Below are 27,728 nucleotides of genomic sequence, written 5' to 3'. Positions count from 1 at the left end.
AAGTACAGAACATATCACACTATAAGAAAGATGAGACATACTATGTCTGGGAGGATTCAAAAAAAGCAGGCGAGTACAACATCAATCACGCTGGATTTGTACAGACTAATGGAGAGTGCCGATGCTAAGACTTAAAAAAAGTGCGCTTAATTCCTACCTTAGCCAGAAACTTACAGTATGAAGGCAGGCAATTCAATTAAAACTGTAGTGCATGACCATGGTCTACATCTATAAAATGGGATTCTCTGTCATAAGGGAACTCTGAGGATTTGTATATACATTACATTAAAGAGCTGTAGACAGTGAAAGTAGGAATTGCGTACTTAAGTACTTCCATGAACCTATATCGTATGCTTTTATAACCAGAAACTTTCAACGAGAAGTAGGATATTATCCATAACTTTCATTTCCTGCAAATAGTCTTCCCATAAGAAAATAATTGAATCAATAAGAAATAAATTAAAGGAAAGAAGAAATAAAGTATACAAAAAATGGCGAAGCACAGAAAAACTAAGAGGACTGAGTAATGTCAGTGATGATGGCTTAACTCCTTGGGAAAGCAGTGTTATTTAGCCAGTTTCAGAAACATGTACATATTTGCCTCACCTTTAGAGAACCCTCTCTGACAAAAGCACTTTTTTCATTGTTGCACTGAGATCCTGGACCAGTCTCTGTTATGCTCCCAGGTCCTGATGCACTGCCTTTGGGAAAGAAAAGGGGAATAAATGAGGTTCTAAATACATGAAAATTAAATAATTTTTTAAAAATGGAAAAATAAAAACAAAAGAAGTGCAAGTAAATAAAAAAATACATTTAAAAATAGTATAAAAGTAGAATAAAGAAAATGTTGAATATTTTTAGAGATAAAAACGAAAGTCTGTTAAGGCCAGTCCCCCCAGGCAATGATACAGGCTTGGGGAAGAGTGGCTGGAAAGGTGCCTGGCAGGAAAGGACCTGGGCGTGCTGGTAAACAGCCAGCTGAACGTTAGCCAGCAGTGTGCCCAGGTGGCCAAGAAGGTGAAAAGCTTGTATCAAAAATAGTGTGTCCATCAGAAGTAGAGAAGTGACCCTGTGCCTGTACTTGGCACTGGTGAGGCCACAGCTTGAGTACTGTAGTGAGAGGCCCAAAACTGAACACAAGAAGGACACTGAGGTGCTCGAGTGGGTCCAGGGATGGGCAACGAAGCTGGTGAGGGGTCTGGAGAGCATGCCTTATGAGGAGCAGCTGAGGGAACTGGAATTGTTTGGTCTGGAGAAGAGGAGCCTGAGGGAAGATCTCATTGCTCTCTACAACTACCTGAAAGGAGGTTGTAGTGACGTCAGTGTTGGTCTCTTCTCCTGAGTAACTAGTGACATGATGAGAGGAAATGGGCTCAAGTTGTGCCAGGGGAGGCTTAGATTGGATATTAGGAAAAATTTCTTTACTGAAAGAGTGGTGAAGCATTGGAACAGACTGCCCAGGGATGTGGTGGAGTCACTATCCCTGAAAGTGTTCAAAAAATGTGTAGCACTTCAGGACATGGTTTAGCGGTCATGGTAGTGTTGAGTTGATAGTTGGACTTGATCTCAGAGGTCTTTTTCAACCTTAATGACCTCTCTGTATGTGGTGTTATAACATGCTTGGATACCCAGCATTTACCTGACAGAAAAGATAAACTGAAGTATACAGCCAGCCTATGCCATTCTGTGATTCCATGATTCTATACAATCAGGAACTTCTAGTTAAATTACTTTGTACTACAAAGTAGTAATTGCAGTGTGGGTTACAGCAGTGCCAGTGAAACTTAAGTCACTTAAAGATGCTGTTGCCTGCCTGCACATCCCAGCTAGAGGTGATTATCTTCCTTCAGCAAGTGAACTTCGCTATGAATCTTATCTGACGTGAGGCACCAGACTGGGAAGATTCCATCTAGCTCCTGTGACAGCTAGATAGATACAAATTACGATTTAGAAGTCACAGCTGTTCCTTCTGTTTCCAAACTATAATCAGACACATTAATTGGGATGAGGAATAACATTCCTATTTCTGTAAATGCTAACTGCTAGTACTAGAAGGTTTCAAATGCATTCTCAAAAGAAGGTAAATAAAGTAAGGTTAAGTATCAACAAATAATGGTTAATATCTTTAAAATACACAAATACACAATTTGGACAAATGTTGTCTTTTGTCAAAAGGGATTTTCAGATTTTGCTGCCTGCTTAACAGTTACCGTATGGACTGCTTACAATTCTCACTACCCAAAATACTGCTTGGAATTAAAGTTTGCTCTGTAGTCTTAAACAGTTTCAGTTTCCAGTTTTAGCTTCTGACTTCCAACTTTTTGCCCTTTTATAAAGGAATTTTCCTGAACTGTGTTGCCAACTTTAACTGGGGTTCGTCTCTTCATATGTTCACTCCTCTAAACAGAAATTCATATTTGTATGTAATCCTTAAGAATTAAACAAACACAGCTATTGTAAATGTTTTCAGAACAGAGGACAATGTGGAATATTTACATTTGTGTATTTAATTAATTTCAAAACAAAGTTATGTCTATACAGATCAAAACCAAGGTTTTATCCTGTGAAAAAATATATTCATCTGTTCTGAATAACTTCGGGTCTTGGCACTTCACATGAAAAATGAATTTTCTACAATAAAATGAAAATATACTCACTTTTGGCTTTCTCAGGGAAGCCATTTTTTTTTACAGCATGTGCAGACAACTCAGGAGGTCCTTCTGCCATGGCTTTTTCCAGTTTAAGAGACTCCATTTCCTTAGCCATCTTTTCTTCTTGGTATTTGACTTCTTCGTCTTTCACCCAGTCTTCAATTGAGTCGGCCACCAGCTCGAGATAGTTCCTGAAAAGCACAGCATTCCTCTATTTACCCATAATACAGTTTTCACTAATATGATTTCAGGTCAAAGAAGATCACTTGGCTTCTCAGTTTCTTATACAAATATTATTCTATAACCTTTGAGAGAAGGCTTGTGTTTGCCAGGGTTTCTCTCAGTTTTTACAGGAGCGTGTTCTTTTGCCTGGCTGGTATTTGCTTAATGTATCTAACATTTGGGATTTTGGTTAACCTTTCTGCAAAACGGTATTAGCAACTTGTCTTCCAAAGAATGCTTGCCCTCAAATTAAAACAAGTCCAGCAAGTCAGAAAACATAGAGACATTCATGTTAAGAAAGACTCTCCTCCTCATTGTTTCACCACCAGGATAATTTATTTTCTTAGTTGCTCTTGATTTATATTGTCTTTTAGAATACACATAATTTATTTGTTCAGCAACTAAGAAGATGCTATTCTATCAAATTTCTAATTTTTCTTCACTGGTATGATAAGAAAGGTGCTTGGAAATTGTCATCCAAACCCAGATCAGAGAATCAGTGCACTATAGCCTGGCGTAAATTAAGAATAGTTGCAATTAAAAGCTGAAGCAAGCACTGAAGGACAAACTGATCTAGAGTTTGCAGCTGGTACCTGTAGTTGCATCGGTTCATCTCCCAAAGGTGTCCAAAATGATTGCTACAATAGTTCATTGTCAACACCTACTTCCAAGGATGAAGCCTGCCAGTCTTACATGCAGTTGCCACTCAACCCCTTGTTTGGAGTTCTATCCTAATTCTTTAAAGTAAAATTCTTCATGCATGCAAAACTAAATGGGGCTTTTAAAGAACACATGAAATTCAGTTGCTGTGTTTTCCTAACGTTTTGCATTTGTAAGTTAAAGCTGACTCAATTGTATCCAAAAGCCCTTGCATGCATTACATTTAGGTGGCACAAGCAATGCCTGACCTCATGACAGTTTGAAAGTTGTTCTTGCAGCATTACAGTGTACGTCCAAGAGAACGAGTACACACGCTATCTACACAGACTGGAGATGTACACAGTTCATGTACAGCTTAAAGATATGCAAGTCTCTCCCTGCCCCTGCAGCATAGGAGGAGCCTGCTTTAGGAAACTTGCATGATGCTATACTCAGCAGGGACAAGGTGACTCTGCTTATATCTGAAGTGTACAACCTATAAAAACAAAGCTGTTGAAAACAAAAGGCAAAACTAGACTGGAACCTAGAGTTGCCAGTACTGGATTAACTTGAAGATGAATATATGTTATAAATAAAACTGAGATTATTCGTGTGGAAAATATTTTAGGGCAATGAAACAGTCATCTGAAGTCAAAAATACACATTCTATTATTATACACATTATTCTATTCTGATGTCACTACTGCCAGTGTCTGACTCAGAATTATTTCTCAGAAAGGATTCTTCTTTTCCAGTAACTTGTGTAATGTGTTTACTATGAAACAGTAAACAAATGTCATTAAAATTAACTTTGGGCAAAAGAATAGTTTTGATAATGTCTGAATTAATTTGGCTTCCTGATAAGGTGGCCACTTACCCTAATAAGAACTATAAGGTTTTATACATATATATCACTGCAGGTACACGTGTCCAAGCCTTTGCTTCCCTTTGGTCAGTAGCATCCACTGGATTTCACACATAGCCTCTTGCTGCCTATGCTTTAAACAGCAACATTTCTGAATTTTCCCATGTTCTACATGAACTACAGGAACCGATATCCATAGAGAAGAAAGAAGGGTAACTGGGAACTTCAGAAGCACAAGCTGCTGCAACACAAGAAATTTAATTTCCCCCCTGCATGAGAATCTACTGTAACAGGATCCATCGTTATCAGCAAGTAACAGACATATATTCCAGACAGCAACTATGGAACAATGCTACAAACTGGATTTGTGGTATATTAGATGTCACAGTAAAGAAGTAACAAGTAAACACAGGTAGAGAACTCCTAACAAAGAGATAGTCAAGCACAGCATCTGTTTTGTGTCTGTAACTCTCCTGTGGTGAAAGTGCATCTCTTCAACATATACCAAAAATTAGAGTGATAGTAATTTTAATAAAAGGTAAAATCAGTAACTTGTTATTAAACTCATCAGGAGCCAATTATTTCACACACAGGTAAAACCTGTGCCTAATTAATAGGTAAAGTTTGTGCCTGTTCTTGGTAACTCAGTGGGATCTGGAACCTAATGCAGGCAACAGCTTCAAGCACCCCAGGTATTTAAAGACTGTCTTCCACAGAAGTGTTATGTTGCTTGCAAATCTACACTAGCAAGTATTTATGATACTTTGTCTGGAAATCAAAATTATCTTTAGCAAAAAGGTTGAATAAGGTTAGAAAATGTGCCCATTATTTTGCAGAGAAAAAGCAGGTATGGATGCTACATAAAAGAACCAAATGAGAACCGGTAGCTCTTCAAAGACTCTAAGTAGCATACATAGCAGTGACCTCTTCCTGTGAAACAAGAGCAAAGCCAAACTTTCTGGTTAGCTTTCACATCAGTTTCTTTAGGAACTCCTTGCTGCTTTGAAGCAGAATCTGATGAATTGTCACTGAACAAAGCAGGCATGTCCCAAGCAGAAACTATCCTTAATGTCTAAGCCTTGTTTCCTGTGTATGTGGAAGAGTAAGAAGGAGGAAACATAAAGTTACATCATTCTCAACTGAATTACAATGCATCTGCTAGAGAACATGCTTCATTCCTTCCTCGTATGAAAAATTAGCAACTTCCATTTTAAAGGTATGAAGAGGTTTCCCCACTTGTCAGTTGGCCTTGATTTGGCTATTTCAATGCCCTTTCGAGGTGACCAGCCAGAATGCTCTAGGACCCCAAAGACGAAGAGTTGTTTCAAGGAGAAACGCTTCCTGGGTAGGTCTGGTTCCTCAATATTCGCTCCTACAGACAACACCACAATATGCCATTTGCATGGGGTGTTACTCGGTGTATGTAAGCATGAAGTGACATGTTAGATGTACTAGGGTAAGTGACCTGGTCTCCAGTGTCTGTTCCAAAGGAGTATGGGTCTCCTACAGGTCTCACATGTAACAGCCCTGTGCAGGTATCTCAGATACACCAGGCAGTCGAACTGGCAGCAGGTTTATGCAACTTGAATCAAGCCCTGAATGTCCAGTGCCCTAAAGAGGAATAAGAATAGCTGGCAAAATAAACAGCTCTGGCTCCAGTACACTTTTGTAACAAACTTTGAGACCACCAACCCTCTGCCTGGGTCTCTCTGAATGCCTTGAACACACCATATTTCATAGCCCCCTGGGAAAGATTTCAGCTGTTACATACACGCAAAAAAATTGATTGACCAGACGTTTGGTGGATTTGCTCAACAACCACAGAACAGCCAGAGTTTTCTCCAAGGAACTTTGTGTTTCTTCTGTTAAATCTCTCCTGGCTCTGGTCCCAGTCACTGCTAATCACAACAGCCTCTTTTTACAGCAAATAATTTAAATCCAAGTGCCTGGAAAGCTGAGATGGACTCACACAGAGTTCCTTGACTGAAAGATATGAAACACAATATAAAATATGTCTTCATGAAGGCATACTTTGCCTAATTAGCATTCAAAACTATTCAAACCTCCTTCATCTGAAGTGTCCTCAAATAATTTTCTTGATATGGATATCCCCAACATGACTTTGTGTGCATGTAGGTGTTATACAGAGAATCATAGAATGGTTTGGGTTGGCAGCGACCTTAAAGATCATCTAATTCCAACCTCACTACCATGGGCAGGGACACCTCTCTTCTACTAGCCCAGGTTGCTCAAAGCCCCATCCAGCCTGGCCTTGAACACTTCTGGGGTGGGGGCTTCCACAGCTTCTCTGGACAACCTGTTCCAGTGTCTCATCACTCTGACAGTAAAGAATTTCTTCTTAATATCTAACGTAAACTTACCCTCTTTAAGTCGGAATTGAAAATGACTGTGAACGAGACATGAAAGATAAAATCAGTTACCTGAATCCAACATCAGAGTGCAATGCAACATCCCAAGTCTCTTGGCACAACCGATACTGATTCATAGGATTGTGAAGAACCATTAGCAGAGAGTTATCTTGGGTATGATAAAAGGAATCAATACATCTGAATTCTTGCGATGCAGTATGAAGAACCTGAAAAGGAAAGAAATAAGGGTATACCATTCCTACAGACAGTAGCATATACAGAGATGCTATACAGCACAGCTTTTAGCAAAAGGTGCTGCAGAACTTCACTTTCCTACAAGCTGTACACAAAGCATTTATTTTCCAGCTATCTGAAGTGATCATATAGGTGGAAATTGAAACTCTGCAACTATTCATACTGAGAAAAGGCAGTCATCATGCTCCACCTTCTGAGACTGACCATGAACAAAAAAGTCTGGATAAATAATGAACAAATAAATTTAAATGTTAAATAAATGCTTAAAAATAATACAGTGTTTAAATAAGCAGTAAATAAAAGCAGAACTATCACAAGCCAGGTAGAAAGAAATGGAATTTAATTTTTTTTAGCTTAGTTAAATTACTTGGTATTCAATTTGCTATACTATGACCTGCACATCTCTGAGATTTACCGTGTTCTACATTATTCCTCTCTATTCTGTATTGCTCCATCATTTTCAACCTTTACACTGCCTGCAAGCTGAAACTTGTTTTACAGTTATAGCTAGAAGAAAGCCTTCTTTTAAAGTGTTATTTTTACTGAACTATGCAACTGAAATAAAACTGAAATAATTCAATAGCAACAAATATTCTCTTTTAACATGAAAACTATAATATCAGCTGGTGTAAAATCTATGTTAAGCTGTGACATGTAGCTATTTATGTTGCATAAGGAGGAATACCCCATGTACTAAAATGTATGATGCTCAAGTTGTGAGGCTGAAGTGGTGCTGAAAAATTCCAAGCAGCCTCTCCTTCACTTATGTATAGCTTGTGTCAGGATCAAGTAAGTATTGCAGCATATGAAGCTCAAGGTAGCACAGGAACTAATAAACCATTCCTCCCAAGAGAATGCCTACCAACTCAAGCCATCTACACTTGAATTTGTCTTTCACAGGGGGCCGGTTAGCTCAGTGGTTTGAGTGCGGTGCTGACAACTATGACCAACACCGAGGTCACGGGTTTGATTCCCACTCGGTCCCCATGTGTTGCCTGGTCTAGTCGAGAGGTGGCGTCCCTGCCCATGACAGGGGGGTTGGACTAGATGATCTCTAAGGTCCCTTCCAGCCTATGCCGTTCTATGATTCTATGATTCACATTTGTTGTTCTATCTTTCTGCAAGATGAGTTTTAGTCTTTAGCTTGTAAGACTCCTATAAGGGAAGCTTATAGCCCACAAAGTGTGAAGTGCCATTACAACAAAATTTTCTATTTGCCCATAAAATATACAATGCATAGGTATTTGCAATGCATGTTTTCACATATACTGTACCATAACTGCCAGGAAGGATCATCCCTAAGGGCAAGATCATCTGCCTCCAACCACACTTTTAGCTAAAAGACTAGCTACTGAAAAGGAAAGCTGCAGTTTGGCCAAACCACAAAATAAAAGCCCATTACTAACTAAAGTTAGAATCATAGAATCATAAAGGTTGGAAAGAAGCTTTAAGATCATGAAGTCTAACCTATAGCCCTACACCACCTTAACACTAAACCATCTCCTGAAGTGCCACATCCAGCTGTTTTTTAAACACACCCAGGGATGGTGACCCTACTATCCACCCTCGGCAACACATTCCAATGCTTCACCACCCTTTCGGTGAAGAAATTTTTCCTAATACCCAATCTAAACTTGGCCTGGTGCAACTTGAACCCATTCCCTCTTGTCCTGTCCCTAAAATGTGGGATCCTAAATCCTAAAATGTGGGATGGATAAAACTGAATCAATTATTTAGCAAGGAAATACCCTGTAGTTGCTATGAATTCTTTGTATAGCATTCTGAGAGGTGACTACGTATAAGATTGTCAGTTCACAGATACCTGAAGAAGAACACGGGGTTGAAAATGCTCAGCAAAATTCCAATCTGTCAAACAACGCCTCTGAGTCTTTCTTATTTCTTCCAAGTTTGGTCCTAGGCCATAATTTTCAGGACTCACCTAAAAATACATCAAAATAAAATAATGAATATCAACATTTAGTGTCAGTTCTATTAAATTAACCATAATCTTGTTGCCTTAATAGACAACATCCCGCACTGCATTGCGTAATTGCATAATGCTGCACATGTGTAGACCTGTATGGCACTATTTAACAAAAAAGACAACTACTCCCAAGGGGGTTTGGTATTGGCTTTTTTAATGGCAAATATAATCTAAATATTTTTATTATTAGGTTATATGTTTCTGAGTTCTGTAAGCAATTACGAATATTTAAACACATCCTATGAAATATTTTAAAATTGCCATATTTATCCAGGGCTTTATGGCAGGAAGGTGTTTCTGAAGATCCCAAATTACACAGTCTATTAGTGTGACATAGTTCAGGAATTTCTCTAATCTCTCATGCTAGTATTTGACCCCTGTTATTCAGTGAAACCAGCACCGAATTGTCATTGGTAGCTTCACCAAGACTCATCACTTCAGAACTCAAAGAAAGCTATTTCATAGTGCTTATGGCACTATTTACAAAACATCAGAAAATTAACATTTGTGTGCACCACTGCAAAGGGATCTCCAGTAACATGTCCTGGTACTGAATAGTATCTTCTGATGTATAAAGCTACAGAGCAAAGTTTACTCCATTGCTCACACTTGCCATATGAGGAAAAAGAAGATCCAATTCTTCATTTGAAACTGGATCAGTCAGACCATCTCTTTCATCTCTGCCATTTGTTTCGGTACGTCCTGGAAATTGAAAGCAGAATTTTAAGAAGCATGCCAGAAACTTCAGCTCTAAACACTAAGTTTGGAGTGACACACTTTTCTTAGCCTCCATTGTAAGACTGCCATCAAGCTGAAGCTTCTTTTTATGATACTAGTCCAATAAATAAATCACCAGCTCTGTCACACTTCTTTCCTTCCTAAAAGAGCACTTTAAAATCAAGGGACAACAAGTGCCAGACTGATCATTAAAGAGAAAAAAAAATGGCAAAGAAAAAAGAGAAAGAAAAAAGTAGGAAAAAATAAAAAAAAGAGAAAGAAATAAGAAAAAACGAAAAAAGAGAAATCAAAACGATAAAAGAGAAAAACACTCTGTACGATCCATTTAAATCATTCTCTTTAACTATCCTATGCTGGATATTGCATGTTCAAAAAGATCAAAAACACTCTAAGAAAAGTCCTCCAGACTCGTATAGGAACAATAATTTTTCTGCTTACTATCCAAGAGAATAACAATAACTCCTTTGCATGGATGACAGAAAAAAAGAAGGCAAAATCAATTATTTTGATATTTTCACATATTTTTCAAAAATGCAAAATTTTGAACTTGAAAGTCACTGGATCTGAAGAGTTACAGACTATTACTTCTGCTGTGGATCTGACCACTCATTCCCCATAAACTACTGTGGCTACAATGGGCACCTGATATAAATAGGATCACATCGAGATTTTAATTTCTATGTTCTCATGATTTTTAAAAATAATTTCCTTTTAATAGAATTATTTATGCACAGAGTTAGAGCAGAGGTAACTAATATTTGATAAAAATTCACATGTACAATAAAAATACTCTTCCTGGGACAAAAAAATACGCTTGAGAGCATTTGTTCATAAGTGGTTTGTAACCAGGTCAGCTTCCAGACAGGTATCTTGAGGCTCTGCTTCTCTAGGAAATTAGACCTGCTTACTGACTGCCTTTAGAAGATTTAAGAAATCTGATAACATTTGCTGGTATCTGCTTTAGTGTTGCAGAAGTGATGAAATTTTGGTGGCTATATTTATAATTGCAATATTTAGCATTATGCTTAGCATAAAAATAAAATAAACCAACAACCAAAAAAGGTTCCCAAAATTTGGAAAAAAGGCAGGTAAGCAGGATTCATTTTGTCTGCTCCAACCTTCTAGGAAAAGGATCCCATCTAAGCTGGTTGCCTAGCATCTATCTTAGGAAAGCACAGGCATCATCCTGAATCTAAACATACAGCAGCTTAGACGGACCTAATTTCCATTTTTCTCACATCCCAGAAAAATAATCTCCTGTTTTTAATGTTGGTTTCTGGCCAACACTGCTCCAGACCAACAACTTTACTTTAGGCTAGAATATGAAGAAGGAGAAAATGTAGAACTTGTAGCAAATTCACTCTGCATTGTCTACAAGAGATCTCCATCTCTGATTCTTCTGACTAAAACGCTCCCATTCTAATACGAATGAGATGGTTGTAACAGCTTGAATGTCACATAGTAACTTGCTAAAGATATACTAATTGCACAGACTGGAAATGAAGTAGGAAAAAAATTACAGGAAAAAGTATGTATGCATGTGTAATTACAATATATAGTACAGCTTTTTTAAATTTTCAACTCTTTCTGTCACCTTCTAGATTCCTCACGAGTAAGCTACATATCCTTTTACTTCCTAATGTTCATTCACTAGTAATCATCTAATTACCCTTATACATCACTTCTGATTTCATTTTGTGATTGCTACTGACTGCCATTTCAATTCACAAAAGACTCTATTCAGAAAGGTATTTAATCATGTCTTCAATATTTTATGTCTCTAAAATATACTTGATGTCATAAAAAAATAGAACAGTTTCCTGGTACATACTTTTCTACAGATACAATTTTAAGGAGTTGCTTAAAAAAAATGTAGTTGTTATAGAAAATAGCTAGATTTGTCTACACCTAGTAATCCTGCTTAGATACTCAAGGTACAGATGATACAATACTTGAAATTTGTACAAGTAAGAAAAAAGACAGTCCCAAAATAGCAAACAATAGGAATTTAAATACTTCAAGAGCAGTGTGAACAGAGAGGTTTTTACCAGAGCCTCTTGGGGATTTCCCATTAAGCTTCTTTTCCATACGGAAGAGTTGTCTCAGCTGTCTTGCAAACCTGACTGGATTATTCCAAGGGACACAAGACACTTCAGAATCACCTCCAACCATAGATCCAGAGCTCTCCAGGAGACCAGAGTCACTCAGCTCAGTCAGCCTCAGGCTTTCAAAAGTAAACACCCTGAAGGCTCTTTCTACTTCAGCCCGACTCAGAAGTTCTATGAAAAAGTCACAATCATTAACTGAAAATGTCCTTATGGCTCAGCAGAAGATAAATTGAAGACTATGTAAGTGTATTGTTCTTGGCAACTCTGCAAAAGCCAACAACAATTTCCTTAACAGTACTGGATCAAATTACATGAGCTACATTTTACACCATATTCAAAGTTGAATGCTTCAAATTGCAAAATGATATGCCTAACTACTAATTCATCTTAAATGGAGTGTTTCCTAAATCTGAATACCTCTTGGCTCATTAACTTCATATAAATGATGTTGATTTTAAAATACTGAGTAGACTTTATCAAATCAGTTAGCAACTAGTTATTTTCAGTTCATGAAAAGGCTTCAATTATCATAAACATATTTACCACCTGTAGCTTCGCAAAGCAAGTTACACATTTTTTTCTCTCCAGACAAGATTTTACACAAAATTTACAAAGCAGTATGCAAGATTCAAAGGAAATAATAAATCCCATTTTTGGTTGTATGTATTGGTGTCCATATAACAATGATAATCACAAAAAGGACTTAATTTTTAGACAGGTAGTTCAATGCCCAAACTATGCAAAGAGTATCTTCAGTTCAAAATGTTTTCTCTTTATGGTAGTTAAACACCCAATCATGTCACACATCTTGAAAATGTTTGATACCATATCTCCCGTTTGAATCAGTCAGCTTTTTGATCAAAATGAAGACATTGCTAGCTAAGTTCACCGCTAGGAGATTCTGGCAGTATAGTAGGGTCTGCTGAAGAACAGCAAATTTGTTACCCATCAGCTGGAGCGCTATAGCAATACAGAATACTTTAACAGCTTAATGTCCAAAATGAACACACCAACAACTACAAATGCAGCAACTGTAAATTAATCCAACACAAGGGATTGCAGGCTGTATAGCCAGGAAAGTACCTTCAAATACTGGAACTTATACAACGGCATAAATGTAACCCAAGGGATTTGGATATTTGTATTTCTTAGTAGTCTAGAGTAAACTTGTGAAATTACCAAAGGGTATTTATGCAGTTTTTGGGATTGTTTTACAGTGTATGTCACGGTGGTATGCACACTCCAAGAAAAGGTAACTGTAGGAGTGATTATGGTTGAAGAAGTGAATGTTTTCTTCATTTGATAAAGAGACTATGATAGAAACCATTTCATTATTAACACCAACAGCTTACACAGAATGCGTCCTGAAAGCCATTTTCCACCTAAAATACACATGCTCCTCCACAGAAAGGGTGTTGGTAAACAAACATACAGTTTATGTTACTGTCTCATAAAATGCATTTTATGTCCTAGGATCAAAACAGCAACCTGTACACTCCACCCCCCTGCCCCCAATTTAGTAAGTGTTTATATGTTTGTGAAAATAAATGAGTTCCAACATGCTTTCAGCTCTTAATCATTCAATATTTAATAGTGATAGAGCCTTTTCCATTCACCATGAAACTGAGATCTAAAGTTAACTCTAACTTGTATAGTAGGCTAAAGTATAAGCAAGGATGTGAAAATGGGAAATTCTGCAAAGGTTTTAGGCAGCTGAAAAAACTTGTCTCAAAATTTCTGCTATTTAATAGGACCATCAACCAGAATACAAAAAAAAAAAAAGAAAAAGGAAGTTACACCAAAGGAAAAAGAAAATCACTTTACCATTGGTACAATAATGCATGAGCTCATGAACTCTGGCCAAGCGTTTAGCACTGTTTTCAGTTGAAGGAAGGGTGAAATGGATAAGTTCTGTAAGAGGCAGTTTATCCATCATTTCATGCTCAATCTTTTCTGGATTCAAGTTCTCCTTGACCTGGAACAAAAGTCAAAGTACCAGAGATAAAGCAATCCAAATCTGTGGATTTCTAAAAATTATGTTTGGACAAAGCAGTCTTTTTATAGGAAAAAAATAGAGGCATATGCTTAAATCAGTTGGATATAAGCCTAAATTTGAGCAAGTGCTCACAGAGTGGTTTTGAATCATGGTGCCAGATATTTTAGCCAGGAAAAAACTGAGATACGTGAGAGAATAACTGATGGCATTATAACAGATACATGTTAGAAGACATTTCCTTGTGCCAGCTAGACTCAAAAATTCTGGAATACAGAAATAAGTACTGATCCATTCAGACAGGCAGCAGGTACCTTCCACTCATCTTTCAGCTGGTGTGTGCTACTTCCTATATTAATGAAGTCTGTAAACTCATTGATCAGTCTGTGACAACAGCATTCCTATATATTTAAGGGTTTATCTTTTTAGACTTATTGATATGTTTCAGCTGTGCTGTATTGGACACTCTCAGCACCTCTTTCTTCAACTGTATCTTCCAAATCATTTTCCTCTACACAATTCCTCAAAAATCACCCTGTATGCTCAATTTACTCTGCAGCAATTACACCATATACATCAAGAATAAACCTCCTAAGAGTATCCCTCTTAGTGATTAATCAGTCCTGCCTTCTACCTCCAATATGTCAAGCTCAATTTGTTTCTGAATACTGTGTTAATCAATGGTTGTCAAAGTATTCCACAGACAACTTGTAATTTGTGAAGCCAAGCAGACACACCTTAGCTGTGAAATCTAGAAATGTATTATCACCTATATTGCCTTTGGAGTATTTTAAAAATTTAATGGTAAAACTACACTCTAGCTTTGGAAAGATCTGAGGAATTCACAGTGTATTTTTGCTTCAGAAAGTCAAGGAACCGTTACTTGGAAATAATCCCAAACTTTGCCTTTTTTGAACCTTTCTGTCTTTGTTAGAATTATGTCATGTCTTGGGTATACACTATACTCCAACTATTTAGACATCCTGAGAACACTAACAAACTCTGTATCTTACACTTCTCTACCTCTTAGTAGTCCACAGGCCAAATCACTGTTACCAAGTTAGTAACTCATTTTCTGCAGTTTAATCAGTGTTTGACTACAGTAAATCAATATTCTGTAATATCTCTCATCTATGCCTTACCATTAACACAAACAGATCATTGAAATCAATATAATGCTATTATGTCTGTGATGTGTCCTCCATCAGCAGCAGTAACTCATTGCTTCTTAAGCAGACTAAACATGTGCTAGTGTGTCCATCTCAGTATGAAAAAATTGAGGCTGTAAAAACACACTCCACCCTTTCTAGTGCAATGAGTATTCACCGCCTGTTGACTTTAGAACTGTTTACATATGACAGGTGCACTATACCTTCAGCAGGTGCAATCGCTGAGCCAGGGTATCATGGTAGTTAAATAAGATAGGGTATGTGGGGGTGACAGTCTTCTCTTCACTGTATTTAGGAGAAAAGTACTCATACAGATTCTGTTAAGAAAGAAAGATGTGTTAAATCCCAATAACCAATTTATTTGTCATTTCTGGAAATGAAGAAAAACCAACACAAACCTTTCTTTCACTCTCCGAAAGTGAAAGAGAAGGAAGGACAGAGGCTATATGATCTGCAATGGTATGATGCAGCCCATCTGCCCGGGGTTCTGGCACCATCAGACTAGGTGGTGTAAGGTCTTCTTCACTTGCAATAACCTGGCAAACATGATCTAAGTCAGCTTCCATTACTGCTGCTTACCTTATTAAAGCTACCAAGGAGATGCTGCTATAAGCTAAACACATGTCCATATGTTTTGTCAGGAAAGTAAACCACAAATTTTTTTCCTACACATAATAAAAATGCAATTCTCCATGTTAGTTCCTGCCCAAACCAAAGATTATAGAAACCAGAATTAAACGTTGAGAGTAATTAATGAAAATAAACAATAAAAAAATGATTCTGTGTCAGGTATTGGACCTAATTTTGAGTATTTTTGTATAGACTGCAGACTAATTTGTAAAAAGTAAAAGAAGAAATGATTGTGCTGTAATTTTACTTCTTAAAGAAAGATTTCCAAATCATACTGTGGGTCTTTGCTAACTCATAGATTGTGCCTGAACTCAAAAGACATCAGATCTGTACAGCACTAGTATTGATACATACCACTTCTATGTTAGGCTTGCCCTAAGACCTTCGTACTGAGTAAAAGTTTGGTATCAGTAACATCGCTGCAGGACATAAAACCTTGCTATTGACTTAGGTAAGAAATTATACCTTTTTCCTCATTTAATGATTGTATTGTATCTGTAATCTTGAAAAAATAATTTTGGAATAATACTCTCTATATAGGATAAGTACACAATACGAAAGACAATCAAAAAAGTAACTTCTGAGCTGTGATTCCTTTGTACTGAATCTCCCTGGTCAGTGCCCCCATGCACAGTCTCTTATTTTAGGCTGGACCAGATGGATTTATTGATCTTTTACCAATTCATTATACCAAGCCCAAGATGAATTAACCACATGAATTATAAAGAGAATATTCCAACCTGATCCAACATGCAGCTCAGCATTAAGGGTATAGAAAAATATTCCTCGGGAACCTCACTCAGCAAGTCATTGTAATACCTCATGTCCACGGAAGTCATGAAAGAAGAATCTTCTTCCTCTGTTGTAATAAGAGATAACACAGTAAGATCAATTTCTTTAAAAATGCCAATTTATATTACCAACCAGTTCTACCTTCAGAAAACTTTTCTTAAAAAAGACTAACATAGTCCATCACTACAGAGCTCTTAAAGCCGTCTGTGACTAGAAACAGATTTTTTGGTGATTTTCTAAAGAACTTAGTTATTACCACTGCAGTTTCCAGAGATTTTCACACCATCTTCACCAATAAATTACTCTCTCAACATCAGATCACATCTTCCTCTTACTGTGCAAATAGTTTCAAGGATTTGTGTCAGCAGATGAATGAATGGTACAGCAGACTAAACAGCAGTAGACCAGTGCTTTAATCCTTTACACATACCCTGTGACAAAATTACGGTTGGTAGAATTTCTTCTGCTTGCCCTTTTTTCTTTGAAAGTGTAATCTGTGATGATGGTCGTACCTAAAGGAACAACGACAACAACATGATAAAATCCCTCGGAAATAGCTGAACAAATGAAGATTGCACAAATAGGTAGGAAAAATTAATTTTATTAGCTTTGGTTACTCAACCAAGACTAAAAGCTAATCTTTAAAATGACTAGTATAAGGAGAGACAAACTCTACTTTATTCTGAATGGACTAAGGTAGTAAGAATTTAGTTTTGTGAATGCTTTATGTGAGTATTCAGTAGTACTGCTACAAATGGAGCAAGCATACTTTTTTTGTGCCATTAGTATATGCCCTATAAGCCACTTCCTTCAATCCAATTAAACTTTTGCCTACTATGAACAAAATAAACTGATCTTGCACAGAAATAATATTCTTTTCTTCATAGTTCACAGATCTGCAACAAAATACAGTAGCTCTGTGCAGGCATATTGGTTTTTCAGACACAAGAAGGCATCAGCAGAAGCTATTTACTTTATATGTGCACGATCCTTCAAATTCCCTTTTTTCTGTTGCCCTAACGCTTGTGGGGTTTTTTTTCTTATTTTTGAGTTTTTAAATATGGAAGAAAAAAATCCCAATTTCATTCACAGAAAATTACACATGGAAAGATGGTCCAAGGTGAATTTTTAAGTACAGAATTAAAGATGGTCAATTCAGGCCTGTAACTAGTTACTCTCTACAAGAAGCATGGTAAAGCACAAAGGTTCCTTGCCTCAGTTACAGATGGTTGTGTCGATTTGCTCTCTGATAAGGTGGGAACATTTATAAACTTGGTGTTTTCCAAGTAGTTACGATGCTGTCTTCTCCAGTCCAGGCAGTCATACATTAAACAAGCAATGCTTTCAAATAGTGCAGTGCCAAATGCAAGCTACGACAGAAAGTCAAAGGATGAAGTTTGCGTACACGAGTGTCACGTAACTTAGCCAATACGAGTCATTAGCTCTCTAACTAGCAGATATACAACTGTTTATAAAAACTATCAATGGATTTTTTTTCTCCACTTATTCAAAAATTTTATAGAATTATTCTAAGTAACCAAGGCCTCTTCATCTTTATTTGCCTAAACACTGCCACACCACATGGACTTCAGCTGTTTTAAAGCCTAACTGATATTAACAGTAACCGTTCCAGATCTGCTCTCTTGCAACTGGAATTTAAGTTATTTTTCTGGATAGGAAGGAACAGAGGAGGCAACTTAAAATAATTCTTTTGTATCATATGTGCATGTTTCCATTGGTGAGCATCCTGCAGCACATTTGCAAGGACAAGCATTCTCCTGTCCTAAAAGGAAAACAAACAAACAAACAAATAACCAATGTAAACTCATATTATCATCTTTCTTCCTGTTGCCTTTCTAAAATAAAGAAAGCCTCAAGAAAAAGAACTGAACTCTAAATTTCATAGTTGTGCTAGCACAGGAATGTCAGCATGCCAGCTGAATGCCCAAAGGGAGAATGCTGTATGAGCAAAAGTCTAAAAAGGAAAGGTTCTTGAGGTGATGTACTGTGGTTTTCACTGAAGCTTGGGAGGAACAAAAAGAACAATGCCAAATGCTATTTTAGATGGGAAATGCTTTTGTACAAACACTCTGTCTGAGATCACATGCCACACTCAATTTCCAGTGGCTTTAATGGACATATTAATAATAATGGACATATTCTTCCCATGTACATCCCAGGCATTGTAAAAAAGATGAAACTATAGCAATTTTTAGACAATTTCTGTGAACAGAAAATTTTCTGAGTGATTATTTAATTTTTGGGAAAGTAAGGGAAGTCTTCTGTCTTAAGAAGTTTGTCTCTAAGAGGTGGCTATCAACATTGGATGTTTCCTAAAATGAAACAAGGTGAAGAAGCACAACTATAATTAAGCACCAAATATATCAACTGGCCCTTAAGAAGTATTAAGCATTTGTTTTCTTTAACTCAGACCTTCTTTATAGCATTTCAAAACAAGCACCCCAAATCACTGATCAGTTGTGGAACCTACCAGTTTTCGAAATGTTTAAAGACTAGAGGACATATTTGGGAGACAATTACTATTTGTGAAAACAGAATTTTCACAATCGATATTCCTGAATTTTGTTTTTCCAATTCAATACTCTTCTGAGAAATGGGTTAGTAAAAACGGCTTCCATTCATGTATTACAAGAGATCACTAGAGCATGTAAAAATTTCAGTCAAAGTACTGGAGTGTTTTGAATGCACAACCTTTTAAACCTCTTCTTCTTAAGCAAGAATTTTTACAAAATTACAAGTAATGCAAGCTGGCTCTACTCAACACAAAGTTCAGTATAACTACAGTTTTGTGATTCAATTTGCCTGATCTCTCCTCTTAGGACAGACAGAGATGCTTGTCAGAAGTTCTCCGAGTCCAAACACTAGTGACTCTTCAAGAAAGGAAAACAATTTTGAAAATATATTTTTTAAAAATAGCTGAAATCTGAAAGCAGAAATCACTCACTGCATATGAACTTGCTCTATCTAATACTCTACAATTTTTCTATCAATGTCTAACAATTTGTCACAAGAGTCTTCCTTCTGTGTATCTTTGACTTCAGAGACACAGTAAATTAGGACTTGGAGAATCTCCAGGAAGTCCACTAGAACAGTCTTACTCTCACCACCTACGCTTTCACAACTTCTGTTCTTTAAAAACTTTAAAATATTCTTCTTTAAAAACTTAAAAATATTCCTACTCCTCTAGAGCTCTGGTGAATTCTGAGACACAGAAGAGCACAAAATTACAACTAATTCTGTTTGAATAATTTCAGTGACAGATCACTTTTATTTCAGCTATAATATAGCTGCCTGCAGAATATTCATGAGTAACAACAGTCCCCTATATGATGTGATTATGGAGAAGATAGATAAAATTAAAAAAATTCTTTGCCCAAATAGGTTTCATATTTTAAGATTAGATGAAGAGTATAGCAATAAGCCCTGTTTGTAAGTAGCAAGTGTACACATATTAACAATTTAGCCATTTTTAGTGAACACCTTAGAAACCACTGTGGATTTAGCCAAACTTGGTTCTGATCCCTTAATGATCAATAGTACTTTCTAGCTCACCAGACTGTTTATATACAGGATTTAGTGTACTATATAGAAGTGTTAGGAGGATGTAGTCTGTCCTTTAACCCTAATAATATAGACTACAAATACAATAGGTTAAATTATGGCACGTTGCTTTATTTTGCTTTAGTAGTTTATATTTTTTACTGCTGCTATTATGGACTGAAAAATTCTGGACCCTTTTAGATCACTATGCCTGAGAACCCAGGCCAGAAAAAATTTCTAATGGTTCACTTTCTCCCGCAGTGCCCAGTAATAGTCCTGACTCAGCAGGCTACTGTGAGGAATAAGCCAGAGCTATTTTTTGGGTTGGGCAAAAAATAGTACTGTCTATGCTAGACCAACATCTTATATCAAAAAACATTTCTGCATTCACTTGAATCTGTTCTCATGTGACCATTACAAGATAATAAATAGACCTGCTGTTATAGGGACAAAAATATAATTTTTGTGTTATTTCATATGGACATCCAACTCTCTAATGAGATCCAAACTGAATCTATGTAAAGATGCTGAACAAATTTAATAACTCAAACTCTTTTAAAACTCTGCTGCTGTGGCCTACAATACCAATAAACTTCAAGTCAGGTATTTTCATTCAAAGGACTCTTTGTGAATACATGCTGAATACATAGGAAATATTTTCTTTTTCAAGATTACAAATATACTAAATTACTCCGGTTCTGTTTGATAAAAGACTAAGCTAAAATTCCTGTAATTTCTAAACTGGTCTTAAGTGTTGCAAACCCCATAGCATGCCATGCATTTTCAAAGCAGATTCTACTGACCAGCATTTCTCTGTCAGACCAATCAGGGGGAAAGGCACTTTCCTTAACTAGGTGATGAAGTCTGGCAACATCAAAGAGACTTGATCCATGCTTTCCACTGTTCAGAACAGGCTCCAGGTATTTCCAAAATGTTTCCAGGTCTTCATCTTTCTTTCTTTTCTCTGCTTCTGCAACTAAATTTTTTTAAGTATTAGCTAATTCATAGTACAATGTCTCCCTTTACATAAAGCACAAATCATATATTAGTCTTCCATAAGTACTGTTAAAATATTTCCATCCTCAGAGTCTCAGCAAAAATCCATCACCTAACTTCAGAATTAAAAAATTCCAGGAAGATAAAGCCTCAGTAAAACACGGTACTTCTTTCAGAAGAAAGCCAAAAAACAAACACACAGCCCTACCTCTCCCTCTGATTCCAACTAAACGACAGCAGTGGATGTCTGAAAGCTAGGAAATGTGAAAATCCCACGTAGCGCTTTTCCAAATTTGCCAGTGCATACCTTGGTAAACCTGTTATTTATATATACGGTAAGCAAGCCTTAACACCACAATTTTACTGGTGTGGAAATGGGGGCAAAAAGAGTTTAAAGTACGGTATAACTATCAAAAGTGAGCCTACTAGTTGTATGGCTTACATTTTTACTGCACAGTAACAATGCATTTTCAAAAGTGTTCTAGCTATAGCAAAAAAAAAAAGTTCTTTCTTAATGCCTATCTCACAACTGCACTCCGGAATCTAAGACCAACTATACTTTTTATAGCCTAATTTAAGAGCAAGCCTGCAGTGACTTGCTTTCATTTGGACTTATGGATGCTCATCACTTCTAAAACCTAAGTATGAAAGCCAAATCCTTCACTTATATAATTGCAGTGGCCCCTCAGGTTCAAAACAAAACAACTCAGTGATGCTGCAGACTCTTCAAAAAACGCTGATCTCCTTAAGGTTTTCCAAGTTATGTATGCCTCCTGTAGCAGCCATCAGAAACGTTCGCCAACTAACTTACAAAACCGTTTTACCATGATTTAGAAGTTATGTCTCATTAAGTGATTCTAGGAACTGGGTAGAAAATATGGAAACCCTCTGCCAAAAGATTCTATAGATTATATAACATATTCATATGAGTTTAAGGGGGGACGGAACAAGTGCTTAGAAAACAAACAAACTAAATCTGTTGAGGCTTACTGTATTGGTTTGGCCTGGCCAGATTACGGCAGCGGGGCGGGGTGGGAGCTGCAGGGTGGCTTCTGCAAGAAGCTGCTAGAAGCTTCCCGAGTCTGATAGAGCCAATGCCAGCCGGCTCCAAAGAGGGACCCGCTGCTGGCCAAGGCTGAGTCTATCAGTAAAGTGATAGGAGAGGAACAACTCTGTGAAAACACATTTAAGAATTGGGAAAAGGAATTGTGCCACAACAGCTGGCACAGAGATGGAGGAGTGAGAATCTGTGAAGACACCAAGGTCAGCGAAGAAGGAGGGAGGGGAGGATGTGCTCCAGGCACCGGAGCAGAGAATCCCCCAGGTCCGTGGTGAAGCCCATGGTGAAGCAGGTTGTCCCCCTGCAGCCCATGGGTGGGGTGTAGATGTCCACCGTGGGGCAGAGGACACCACGCTGAGTGGGTGGATCCCTGAAGGAGGCTGTGGCCCATGGGAAGCCCGCATCAGAGCGGGTTGCTGCCAGAGCCTGTAGCCCGTGGAAGAGTGAATGCCCATGCTGGAGCAGGTTGGCTGGTGGGACTTCTGTGACGCTGTGGGGGACTCACGCTGGAGCAGTCTCCCCTGAAGGACTGCACCTCAGACTCACAAGGGGCGGATTGCCCCTCGTGGCGTGTCTCACATTGGGCAGTTTGTGATGAATTGCCCTTTGTAGGATGACTCACGTCGGAGAAGAAAGCGTGAAGCTTGTCTCCCGTGAGAGGGACTCCACAATGGCCCTGGGGAAGTGAAGAAGCAGTGGAACCAATGTCACATGAACTGACTGTAACCCTCATTCCCTGTCTCCCTGCATTGCTTGGGGGGAGGAGGTGGAGAAACTGGGATTGATGTTAAGCCCGGGAAGAAGGAAGGGATGGGGGGAAGGTGTTTTTGCTTTTAAGATCTGTTTGCTTTTTCTTATTTCTCACTACTCTCCTCTGATTTATTCTCTTAATAAATCTAATGAATTTCCCCAAAATTGAGGGGTTTTGCCTGGGATGGTAAATGCAAGTGATCTGCCTGTCCTTATCTCAAATCTTGAGCCCTTTGAAATATTTTCTCCCCCTGTCTAGCAGAGAAGAGGGGGTGAGAGAGGGGCTGTGTGGGCACCCAGCTGCCATCCAGGGTCGAATCATGACACTTACTAAAAAGACAAAATACATCATGGTCAGGAAAATATGTGGACTTGAAAAAAACTGGCAGCTAGGTGATGTTTGTGTTGAGAAGTGTACTTACTACTTTTTTCATTTTCCTTCCATTCCCCTCTCTTATTCTTCCTAGAGCATTAGTTATCAACACTTCTGGAGATATATCACTGGCCTACATGTTCCTTGATCTTAAACAGTTCTACACTCCTAAGAGCTCATCTCAGTGACAGGACCAACCTTTCTCTTTGTTTTTCATCTGCTCATGAAAGATATCCTCTAATTCAGGACAATACCTCACCTGTGGCAACGTTCCCCTAACAAAATCAGCTTTGAAACCACATCTTGGCAGCATAACAGCATCTAGGGCTGCTCAGTCAGTGGATTAACCTCTTCAAATTTTTGCAGCCACCGAGAGGAGCTGCTTCAGAGCCTGCTGGCAAAAAATCAGAGTCCCGAGGGAGGGAGACACTAGGGTAGCCAAGAGATCCAACCGGAGCAAGGAGACCTGGGTGTTACTGGGGCAATGTTGACCTCATCTACATCCTTAATAAAAAAAAAAAACAAAATGTGCAGAGCAAGCAAAGAACCTGTGTGTTTAAGTCAGTGTGTGGTGTAGCAAGGTGTGGGAAGGGTAGAGAATGCAGGGAAGAACTGAAGCTCTGCCAGTTGACATGCAAGTCTCACAGGTGGTCATCGCCCTCTTGGTAGGAGCTTAGCTATGGTCTCTATGAGGCAGAAGGTCATGGTCCCAAAACTTGCCAAAAGGGATGTGGGAACCCAGACAGAGTTCCCATGGAAACATACAGCTGTCCAGGTCACGGGCTGCAGGGACTGCCAGGGCCTGTCACTAGTAATGGGTAGCGGCTATGAGAACAGCTGTGTGGGGTGTGAACAGCTGGAAGACCTGCTCAGCATGGTGGCAGAGAAGTTGTTGAGTGGTTAGGGAGCAGCAGGGAAGCAGAACAAGAGATAGATTGGTGGAGCCAGGCTCTGCCTTCTTTGAAACAGAAATGGGAGCATCCACTGGAAAGTACTCTGGATCAGGGGGCCTCAATATTGCTCCCCTGCCACGCCAAAGGCAAAAGCCTAAAAAATTAAAAGAATGAATGGAGGCAAGTTCATGCTTGCGACACAGGGAAATTTCCTCCTTGCCCACCTCGCCCCGCCATGTGCCTCTGTACAACAGGTACCAGGCTCTGGCTGAGGAAGGCCAGCCAAATGAGGGTGTGGGCGATGGGCAGTCTGTGCCAGAGGTGTCTCATCAGTCAGTTAAGCCCACCGCCTGCATCACAACCACATCTATAAGGAAAAAAAGAAGGGTTATAGTAGTAGGTGACTCCCTTCTGAGGGGAACTGAGGATCCAATATGCCAAGTAGACCCTCAGCACAGGGAATTGTGCTGTCTCTCTGGAGCACGGGTTAGGGACATCACTAGGAAACTTCCTTAGTGGTCTTCCATGTAGGTGGAGATGAAACTGCAACCTGTAGTCCATAAGCCATTAAAAGGGACTTCAGGGTCCTCAGACAGTCAGTGAGGAAATCCAGGGCACATTTCAAACCTGTCATCTAGCCATGTGTTTCCCAGCCTCTATTTGTACATTTAACTATTCTTGTATAATCATACTATATTGTCCACATTACACAGAACAGTCTTTTTTTCCAGATTATTATTCTCTATTCTGTCAAGAATATTTTTGCATTTGAATAACACTCCCTTATTCCAATACCCACAATGCCAAGTAATACTAGATCCAGCACAAATTCCCTTGAGTTCACTCCATGCATCCCTCTATTTGACAGTAACTCTAAAGAGGCCAAAATTTTTGAATGAGAATGCACCTACTACATATTTATTTTCATGTAGACCTACCTTGCTCACTATATCCAACACACACTACTCGTCTGCTCAGAAGGCTAGTACTTCATTTTGTAAGGAAATTAAACTTGTCTGACACAATTTGTTCTTGAACAGCATACACTAGCCGTTACTCATTTCCTCATTTTTTCTTGTAAGTGGTTATAAGAAAGAAATAATTTACAATAAGTTATTTTGTTCCAGTATTTTTCCAGAAACAGAAATCAAGCAGATTACAGTGCCTTCCCTCTCTGTGTTCCTTTCTCTCTTCCTCACAATCTTTTTCTACTATCTCACTTGCTATTTATGAGCTCCCAAATATAAATCAGAATGGCAAGCAAATCTTTAAATATAATACAATTTCAATTAATCTGAATCAGCTGATCTGAAAAGTTCTCCACCTTACCTAAGTAGCACTCAAGTTATTTTTAGCTATTCCTCCATGATCTGAAACCAACTCTTTCTGCTAACAGCATTAATTGTGGTTACAATTATCACGTGTTCGCAATGGTATTTATAGTGAAAACAGATTAACACATTCCTCCCCCTGTCAACACACATGCCAACAAGAAGTACAAAAGTCTCTCCAAAAACATTAACTACTGCCACCCTCCTCAGGATCAGCTCCACATAGTTCTTCCTCTCTGCTGAGCAGCAGACAAACATTTTCTTTAGTCCTCCTCTGGCACTCCATTTTGTACCCTAGTACTTCTGGTTCTGTGACAACAGGCTCACAAATAAACATATATACTCACTCCTACTGATCTGACCTATTTCTGCTTTTTAAATGCTTCTTTATATCTGACGTGCGCAAAGAATGCATGGTTTAGCTAAGCTGTTTTCTTATAATGCTACCTATCTTTAATGAGGAAAACTTGCATTGCTATCTGTAACACTGCTTACACAAGATACTATCATCTACATTTACATTTTTTCCCCCTTTAAAACGTTTCCTCGCAAGTTTTACTTACTAAGTCTTCCTACTACTACCACCTGTTCTTTGTCTTGTATGTATAATACAACCTTGAAAATATTTCGGGAAACCTGCCCCCGTCCCCTGACCCCCAGTAGGTGTTGTGAATAAAAAGAAAATAAACAAATCCATGTTTTCTACTCTCTGCACTTTCAGCTATTTTCAAATAATGGCTTTTAAATTTTGCAAGTTCAAATAAAACCATAAGAAGCTGGAAACTACATCTTCCTCTCATCCTTGGCCCAGAGATAAGACTGCTCATTAAACAAATTCAAATATGACACCACTTCGAGTTCATCAATTGGTGTTACGGTTGCCCAGCTCTTAAAGGCTAAATCTACATGATTTATGTTGGCGCATCTTAGCATCTTTGGAGACAGATTCCCTAGTGCCTACACAAGCTAACCTGTAGCATTTGCCGTGAGGCAACATAAGTATTTCATTCTGTCAACACAAATGGGAAGGAAGGAGCAGCACGCTGAGGTAGTTCAGTCTTCAGTTTGTAGTCATCATTGGTTAGGATGGCACTGAGCCCCATCATCCCATCTCATGTCCTTCAGTATTCCAAAATAACCAGCCCTCATAAACCACTCTCCTGCACAACATACCCAGGACACTACCCCTCTCATTTACTGGGTTGGCCATGCCCTCTCAACAATGTCAGAATCTATCACAAGGGATTTCCCAGAACCACAGAGAACACTGCAGGAAGTCAACATGCACAGTTAAAATTGAAACCATACACACAAGTATGAACAATTACAACTACCAGTTCAGTTTTCTCACTTGCACTCATTTATCACCAGATTTTGAGACATATTTAAAATAACTCAGGTCAGACAGGACCTCAGTCTACTGCTCAAAGCATAGTCAACAGGAAATTCAGACAACAGGCTCGGGGCTTTATCTATCTCAGTCTTGAAAACTTCCAAAGACAGAGCTCCCACAACCTCTACAGGCCACCTGTTGCAATGCTTAACTGCCTTTCGGGTAATTTCCTGCCTCTCCCTCCTCCCTGTCACCCCTTATATGCTGCCAGAATCTTCTATTCCAGTCACAGAATTGCAGAATGGCTGATGTTGAAGGGGACCTCGGAGGGTCATCTGGTCCAACTTTCCTGCTAAAGCAGGGTCACCTAGAGCAGACTTCCTAGTACCATGTCCAGATGGCTTCTGAAGAGTTGCAATGATGAAGACTCCACAGCTTCTCTGGGTAACCTGTGCCTATGTTCAGTTACTCTCACAGAAAGAAAAGAGAAAAAAAAGAAAAGTGTTTCTTTGTGTTCAGGTAAAAGGTCCTGTGTTTCAACTTTTGCCATCACCTCTTGTCCTGTCACTGAACACCACTGAAAAGAGCTTGGTGGCTTCTCCTTTGCACTCTCTTTTCATGCATTTAGACACATTGACAAGATCCCATTGTGCTTTCTCTTCTCTGGGGTAAACATTCCCAGCTCTCTCAGCATCTCCTTATAGGAGAGATGCTCTAGCCCCTTAAACATCTTTGAGGTTATCTGATGGACTCTCTCCAGTAGTTTCATCTTTCTACACGGGGGAGCCAAGAACTGAACATAGAACTCCACGTGTGGCTTCACCTGTGCTGAATAGAAAGGAAAGATCGACTCCCTTGACCTGATGCAGCCCAAAGATACCATTAGCCTTGTTTGCTACAAAGACTACCCTCAGGTCCTTTCCTGCCAAGCTGCTTTCCAGCTAGTCAGCCCCCACCACAAACTGGTGCATGGGGTTATTCCTCCCCAGGTGCAGGACACTTTGCCTTTTCCCTTA

At 38.7% G+C, this 27,728-nt stretch overlaps 1 protein-coding gene across 1 annotated transcript in view; it reads right to left on the bottom strand.

Annotated features, from left to right (window-relative positions):
- Positions 1–606: 606 nt before the first annotated feature.
- Positions 607–27,728, bottom strand: part of SPAG17 (sperm associated antigen 17) — a gene marked incomplete at both ends in the record, with an annotated part of 51,950 nt that continues 24,828 nt past the window's right edge. The window contains 13 exons of the mRNA XM_009876253.1: positions 607–701; positions 2,658–2,842; positions 6,819–6,973; positions 8,824–8,940; positions 9,581–9,687; positions 11,772–12,002; positions 13,656–13,806; positions 15,197–15,310; positions 15,392–15,529; positions 16,364–16,482; positions 16,846–16,927; positions 17,639–17,785; positions 20,780–20,952. Coding sequence (XP_009874555.1) covers positions 607–701; positions 2,658–2,842; positions 6,819–6,973; positions 8,824–8,940; positions 9,581–9,687; positions 11,772–12,002; positions 13,656–13,806; positions 15,197–15,310; positions 15,392–15,529; positions 16,364–16,482; positions 16,846–16,927; positions 17,639–17,785; positions 20,780–20,952 — 1,814 coding nt within the window. The remainder of the gene's footprint in view (positions 702–2,657; positions 2,843–6,818; positions 6,974–8,823; positions 8,941–9,580; positions 9,688–11,771; positions 12,003–13,655; positions 13,807–15,196; positions 15,311–15,391; positions 15,530–16,363; positions 16,483–16,845; positions 16,928–17,638; positions 17,786–20,779; positions 20,953–27,728) is intronic.

The sequence above is a fragment of the Apaloderma vittatum genome, unplaced genomic scaffold (genome assembly GCF_000703405.1).
Source record: "Apaloderma vittatum isolate BGI_N311 unplaced genomic scaffold, ASM70340v1 scaffold3349, whole genome shotgun sequence".
Taxonomy (NCBI): Eukaryota; Metazoa; Chordata; class Aves; order Trogoniformes; family Trogonidae; genus Apaloderma; species Apaloderma vittatum.
The sequence above is the reverse complement of the archived record's forward strand: the minus strand, read 5'-3'. Positions and strand labels throughout refer to the sequence as shown.